The following is a 6,473-nucleotide window of genomic DNA, read 5'->3' on the forward strand; positions in this document are numbered from 1 at the left end:
ATAACACACTGGTATGAGCTGACCTAGTAGTCAGGGACTTGGGGAACACACATATGGCAATGTAGCTTTTGACCATCACGTGTCTACATTAGAGGAAATTATTCTATGTTGTGCAACTTATAAACAAAGGTATGGCATCTAGGTCCAAAGAAGTCCTTGTTACACTTTATTTGGCATCCATTAGACCAAAAATTCATCAGAATGCTCCCTTTGGTATGTAACTAGCTGGGCATATCCTAAAATTGGAATGTCCGCAGAGGTTCTTCACCAAAAGAATACAGGACGAATGTCCTATGTAGACTGCCTCAAGGCCCTATCTCTGTATTCTGCCTCCTATAGGCTTTTGAGGGGAGATCTATGCCTGACATACAAGGCATTGTCAGACCCCACCCTGATGGACCTCCTGTATATCCACAAAACAAATTGCACCAGAATTGGAGAGACTAGTATGTATCCCAGCGACTACCCCTTCTCTGGAACAGGCTCCCCATCCATGTGAAGCAGAATTCCTCCCTAACCAAATTCAAGTGCAACTTGAACAATTGGCTAGGAAACTTGAAATTCATCCCTAGTCTGGTACCCATGTCTAATGGACACAAGCACCCTGTCAAAGGTTCAACTCCCAGGCCCCTCTGCTTATACTTACCAAGTATCCAGAACTTGCCCGAAATTTGGGATGCATGCCTAGGCTTAAAAAGGCCTTTGTGGTTGTTAGCCTAGTAAGCACCTATAAAAGTTAAAACTGAAAATGTTTTAATTTCCGTTCATTTTCTAGTGTAGTACTCCTTGTTCTGCTTTGGTTTCTATTGTAAAATATGACATATGATGTACTATGACCACTTCTGATATAAATGTCTGTGAACTTGTTGGAACTCTTCTCCCAGAGCCTCTGCTGAAAAGGAATTTATATGCCACAGTCACACTTTAGCTGTAAACAAATTGTGAATAAATTTGTCATTGCTTTCATTGTGTAGTAAGGGCATGTTAAACATTGTATATCTGACAAGTATTAAAATTCTGCACTCATTCTGAAAACAAAAATGGAAAGTAGTCTAAACATAAAATGGTATCTAAATGAATTGGACTTATCCGTGTGTTAATAATATGTTCACTTGAACTCTGATGCTCTATATCTTTGTTTTGAAAATCAGTAAAAAGTTTTAATACTAATTAGTGGTGCATAACCAGCAGTATTTTAACGGAGTTTGTACAATCTGCCTGATATCTGCATTTGTTGCTGGTTTAATAACCAAAACAGTGGCCTTGTGTCACCCTTTGCATTTATGGAATAACTATGAATGCCTGTTTTCTGAAACTGTGTACAGGTTGCAAGGACCCATTTACCTTAAAAAAAAAAAAAAAAAAAAAAAAAAAAAGATTTAATCTTTGAGTTTTTAACAGCAACGCTGGAATAATGAATCTTTCATTCATTCTTTTCAGGGCTTCAGGAAAATCAGCTCTGATCTTTATAAGGAATATGAAGACAGTGATTTTGGAGTGGACACATTTAGTCGAATAGACCTTTGTTCAATGCATAAGAAGAAACAAGAGTCTGGGTATTACCACTGTGAAAGTTCAATTCATGTCACGTTGCACAGTGTAAAGAATGAAGATGGCATAGAAAATGCACCATCAGAAGAAGCTGCAGCTGAAGTCATAAGCCCTGCAGAGAATCAACATCTGCAATCACCAAGTGAGGCAGAAGCTACATGTTCTGTCACAATCCCTGCACAGAATGAAGGCAAACCATCTCAAACTGAGGCAGACACTACATCTGATGTGACAATCCCTGCACAGAATGAAGGCAAACCATCTCAAATTGAGGCAGACACTACATCTGATGTCACAATCCCTGCACAGAATGAAGGCAAACCATCTCAAACTGAGGCAGCGTCCACATCTGATGTCACGATCCCAGCACAGAATGAAGACAAACCACCTCAAAGTGAGACAGACTCTGCTTCAGAAATCACAATCCCTGCACAGAATGAAGGCATAGAATCCACAGATGAAGTAAGGTCTACAGCTGAAGTCACGAGCCCTGCAGAGGATCAACATCTGCAATCACCAAGTGAGGCACAGTCTACATCTGATGTCACAATCTCTGCACAGAGTGAAGACAAACAATCTCAACACAAGTCACAATCTACATCTGAAGTCACACATGCCACCCAGGATAAAAACCTGCAGCCACCAAGTGAGGCTGGGTCTATAGCTGAAGTCACAAGTCCAACACAAAATGAATTCACAATCTCTACACAGACTGAAGGCATTCAATTCCCAAATGTGGAACAGTTCATATCTAAAGTCAAAATTCTTACACAAAATCAAGAACTGCAACCACCAAGTGAGGCAAAGGCTGTAGTGGAAGCTGCATGCCCTGCAAAGAAGGAAGGCATTCAGTCCCCAAGTGCAACAGTATTTGCATCTGAAGTCATAATGACTATGCAAAATGAAGGCCTGCAACCTCCAGGCGAGGCAGGATCTATAGCTGAATCCACAACCCTTGATCAGAATGCAGACTTGCAGACCACAATTGAGGCAGAGTCTACAGCTGAAATCAAAAGCACTTCACAGAATGAAAACCTACAGGACGGAACTAAGGCAGGGTCTATAATTAATATCACGTGCTCTTCACAAAATCATCGACTGCAGTCCCAAAGTCAGGCAAAGGCAATGACTGTAGTTGTAAGCATTCCCCAAAGTGAAGACCTGCAGTCCTCGAATGAGGTACAGTATACAACTGAAATCACAAAATCTATACTGAATGCAGACCTGCAGTCCCAAGGTGAGGCAGGGGCTAAAGTTGAACACTTGTGCTCCATGCAGACTGCATCCATGCATTCCTCTGTTGAAGCAGGGTCTATGGGTAAAGTTGCAAGTGGTGTGCAGAATGAAGTCCTGCAATCTCCATGTCAGGAAGCTGTGCTCCTAAGTTCTCCACAGAATAAAGGCCTGCTTTCTCCAATTAAAGAGAAATCTGCATCTGAAGTTACAAGTCCTACTCAGGATCAGGATGTGGAATTCCCAGTTATGGCAGGGTTTATATCTAAAGTCACAGTCTCGCCACAAAATCAAGACTTGCAACCTCCAAGTGAAGTAGAATCTATAGCTGAAGTCGCAAGTCTTGAGAAAAATGAAGATATGCGATCTTCACCTATGGCTTCATCAGTGGACCGGGCCTTAAGTCTGCCCCAGAATGAAGACTTACAGTCCCAAAGTGTGGCGCACTGTACTTCTGATGTCACAATTGCTACACAAAATGAAGGTATGCAACCCCCAAGTGAGGCAGGGCCTACAACTGAAGTCACAAAACTTGCCCAGAATGAAAATCTACAGTACCAAAGTGAGGCAGGGTTTACAGCTGAAGTCTCAGTCCCCACTCAGAATGAAGACTCCCAGTATCTAAGCAGGTTGGGGCCTACAGTGGAAATCACAAGCCCTGCTCTGAATGATGAGCTGCAAGGTAAAAGCGAGACAGAATCTAAAGCTAGATTTGAAAGCACTGTGTATAATACAAACCTGCAATCTCCAAGGCAAGCTGTCTATACAGCTGATGTCACAAGCTCTTTATGTAATACAGACTTGCAAACCTCAAGTGTAGCTGCGTCTGTAGGTAAAAAAACAAACCTTGAGAATAACAAAGACCTGCAGTCCCCAAGTGAGGCAGAGGCTACAACTGAATTCACAAGTCCTGCTCACAATGAAAATGTGTATTTCACAGGTAAGGCTGGGTCTGTAGCTGACGTCACGAGTGTGTTACAGACTGAAGACCTGCAGTCTTTAAGCGAGGCAATAGCAAGGGATGTGAACAGGAATGTCCTTACCATTATGAAATCAGAGGGAGGCGATCATGCTGAAACCCCTCCTAAAGTTGGACATGAAAATAAAAAGCATGAAGCCGGTGCTGAAGTAAATGTAGCATTATCTGTAATGGACCTTGGCAGTTGTGGGGTTACAGATACAAGACCAGAAACAACATTTTCTATGGGTGATGAGTGACGAATATTCTGAATAGCACTTTACATCCTCGAGCCTGTACTGATACCTGATGTACTGCTAGAAGAGGCACGTACTAGCTTTAACTACATTGTTTTATGAGGAAGGACTGAAATCGGATCACCTAAGCATTTTTAGTTCAAAGGTGTGGAATGTTTTGTGTCAAAAGAATTGCACTGGGTTTGTTGTATGACTGAGTTGTGTACATTCTGAGTTTGTGACAGAATCACTGACCATCCACACATTAATAGAATTAACCGGAAGCAAAACGGACTCACAGTATAGGTGAGGGGTCAGGTGAGATCAGTGAGAAGTGTAAACAGAAATTAAGACACATGCAGTCGCTATTATATAGTAAGTAAATCATTTGGGAAATCTCCAAAAATGGTTGTGAATATTTCACTAAATTTGACTCTAATGTTCTATAATACAGTATTTGTTCTTATGCAGAATAACTTGTTTCTAAGAAATGGTGATAGCCAAAGAAACAAGGTGAATAAACTAAATTAAAAAAAATAGCAGGAGTAAAATACATGGCACAATGGTGAATGCTATGTGGTATGAGCCTTTTATTTGCAATAATTACTTTAGAAATATTGTAACAAGTTTGAAGCAGTTATACAAGCTACAAGTATAATGTTGAGTTTAATAGTAGCTCTGCAAATAAGTGTTCTGTAAATAAAATATGTATAGTTATACCAAACCTGAAGTCTAACTTCATGAGCATTTTCCAAGAAAATATCAGTTTTATTACCAGCCAATACAAATGCTACAGCTTTTTTTTCAGAAATGAAAAACTCGTACCAATTTTTAACGTCTGTGTATTGTGCTGTCTGGCTGTAGTATAGCGTATTATTTTACATTTGTTTACCTGGATAGTCTGACTGGATACATGTCCATTTTCAGAGGAGGCCCAGGGAGAAAAGCTCTACATAGTCAAACATACAACAGGTTACACAAGAAGTTAGAAAACAATTAGAATATATATAAAAAAGTGGTAATATATCTTATGTACATTGTTTTAGTAATGTTCCCTAGTAGGGCCTCACAGTTCTCATGGACAGACGCAATTACAAGTAAGATTGGATACATAGTATGGTGATGTAGTTAGATGTTATGATAATTACTGATTATGCTATGATAATTACTGATTATGCTATTTTATAACTTAATCAGGGTTGGTACATGGGCGTAGCCAGTTCACTTTGAGATACTGTTTGAGGTTTTTTTTGAAGAGACTTTTGGAGGATTTTAGGGTTATATAGTTTGGCAAGGCGTTCCATGTTTTGCCAACAAAGTTGGTGAACAGGGATTCACCATCTGAGTTATTAGCTTTGTGGGGTTGGACCAGTAATTTGTCGGCTGACCATAGGGATTTCAGGTTGCTATATGGCTTAATATTTATAAGAGAGGGGGTATCTTTAGGGTGGTACAGAACTTTGTGCGCTATTAGGAGTTGATTGAATTGAATTAAGCTGGGCATTCTAGTTGTTTCAGGTTCTGGCAGTGATGGGTTCTAAAGGTGAAGCCAGTGGTGAATCTGGCAATATGGTTGTAGATATGGGACAGCTTAGTTCAGTTTTATTGAGGTTTAAGAGTACAGGTGAGGCATATAAAAGAGTAGAGAGTCTGTGTGATCGGGCGATTTCAGTCCTAGCCAGTGGGGTTGAGTGTCTTGTTTCTGTACAGTAATCCAAGCTTCTTTGTACGGTTTTGTTGACCTGTAGGTCAAATTTGAGATGGTCTATGATAACCCCTAGAAGTTTAGTGTGTTATCTGAGAAGATAGTGGTGCCATTGTTAGATGTGACAGAGAATGAAAGTGTGGCAGATCTACTAGTGGGGATGAAGAGTAGAAGTTTAGTTTTATTGGGGTTCAGTAGTAGGCGTTTGTTGGTGAGCCAGTTCTCAATAGTGTTAAATGTATTTTGGGTTAAGATTTGTAATTTGGATGGGGAAGTAGCTGAACAGATGAGTGGAATCATCTGCATATTGAATCTGCATATTGAATACAGGTAGCTTTAGAGATAGTGTGAAGATTATTGATAAAAATAAGAGAAGAGTAGTGGGCCTAGTATGGAGCTTTGGGGGACACCAAGTGTGAGAGGTAGCTGACTGGAGAGTTTGCCCTGCCATAATACCACCTGTTGTGTACCAGTCAGGTAGGACTGGAACCACTGGATAGTGTGCATGTTCAGGGAAATGAATTTTAGAGAAAGAATGGAGTTCATGGTTGACCATGTCAAAGGCTGTTGATAGGTCAAGGAAGAGGGCGGAGGTTAGCCTATTGTCATTTCTGTTATTTTTTTTATGGCATTAGTAAAGGAAAGGATGGCTGAGGTGGTGCTGTGGTATGGCCTGAAGCCATGCTGGGAGTTGGATAGTAAGTTATTCTGTGTAAGGTATTGCATTAGTAGATTGTGTACACATTTCTCCATTATTTTGGCTAGTGGGGAAAGAATGGCAATGGGTCTA

At 40.4% G+C, this 6,473-nt stretch overlaps 1 protein-coding gene across 2 annotated transcripts in view; it reads left to right on the forward strand.

Moving 5' to 3' along the window:
* Nucleotides 1-4,702, forward strand: part of LOC122797969 — a 1,071,556-nt gene extending 1,066,854 nt beyond the window's left edge. For both annotated transcript variants that reach the window (XM_044066507.1, XM_044066508.1), the window contains one exon: nucleotides 1,441-4,702. In XM_044066507.1, coding sequence (XP_043922442.1) covers nucleotides 1,441-4,002 — 2,562 coding nt within the window. In that variant the 3' untranslated portion in view covers nucleotides 4,003-4,702. The remainder of the gene's footprint in view (nucleotides 1-1,440) is intronic.
* The last annotated feature ends 1,771 nt before the right edge of the window (nucleotides 4,703-6,473 follow it).

The sequence above is a fragment of the Protopterus annectens genome, chromosome 3.part1 (genome assembly GCF_019279795.1).
Source record: "Protopterus annectens isolate FY-2018-M chromosome 3.part1, PAN1.0, whole genome shotgun sequence".
Lineage (NCBI taxonomy): Eukaryota > Metazoa > Chordata > Ceratodontiformes > Protopteridae > Protopterus > Protopterus annectens.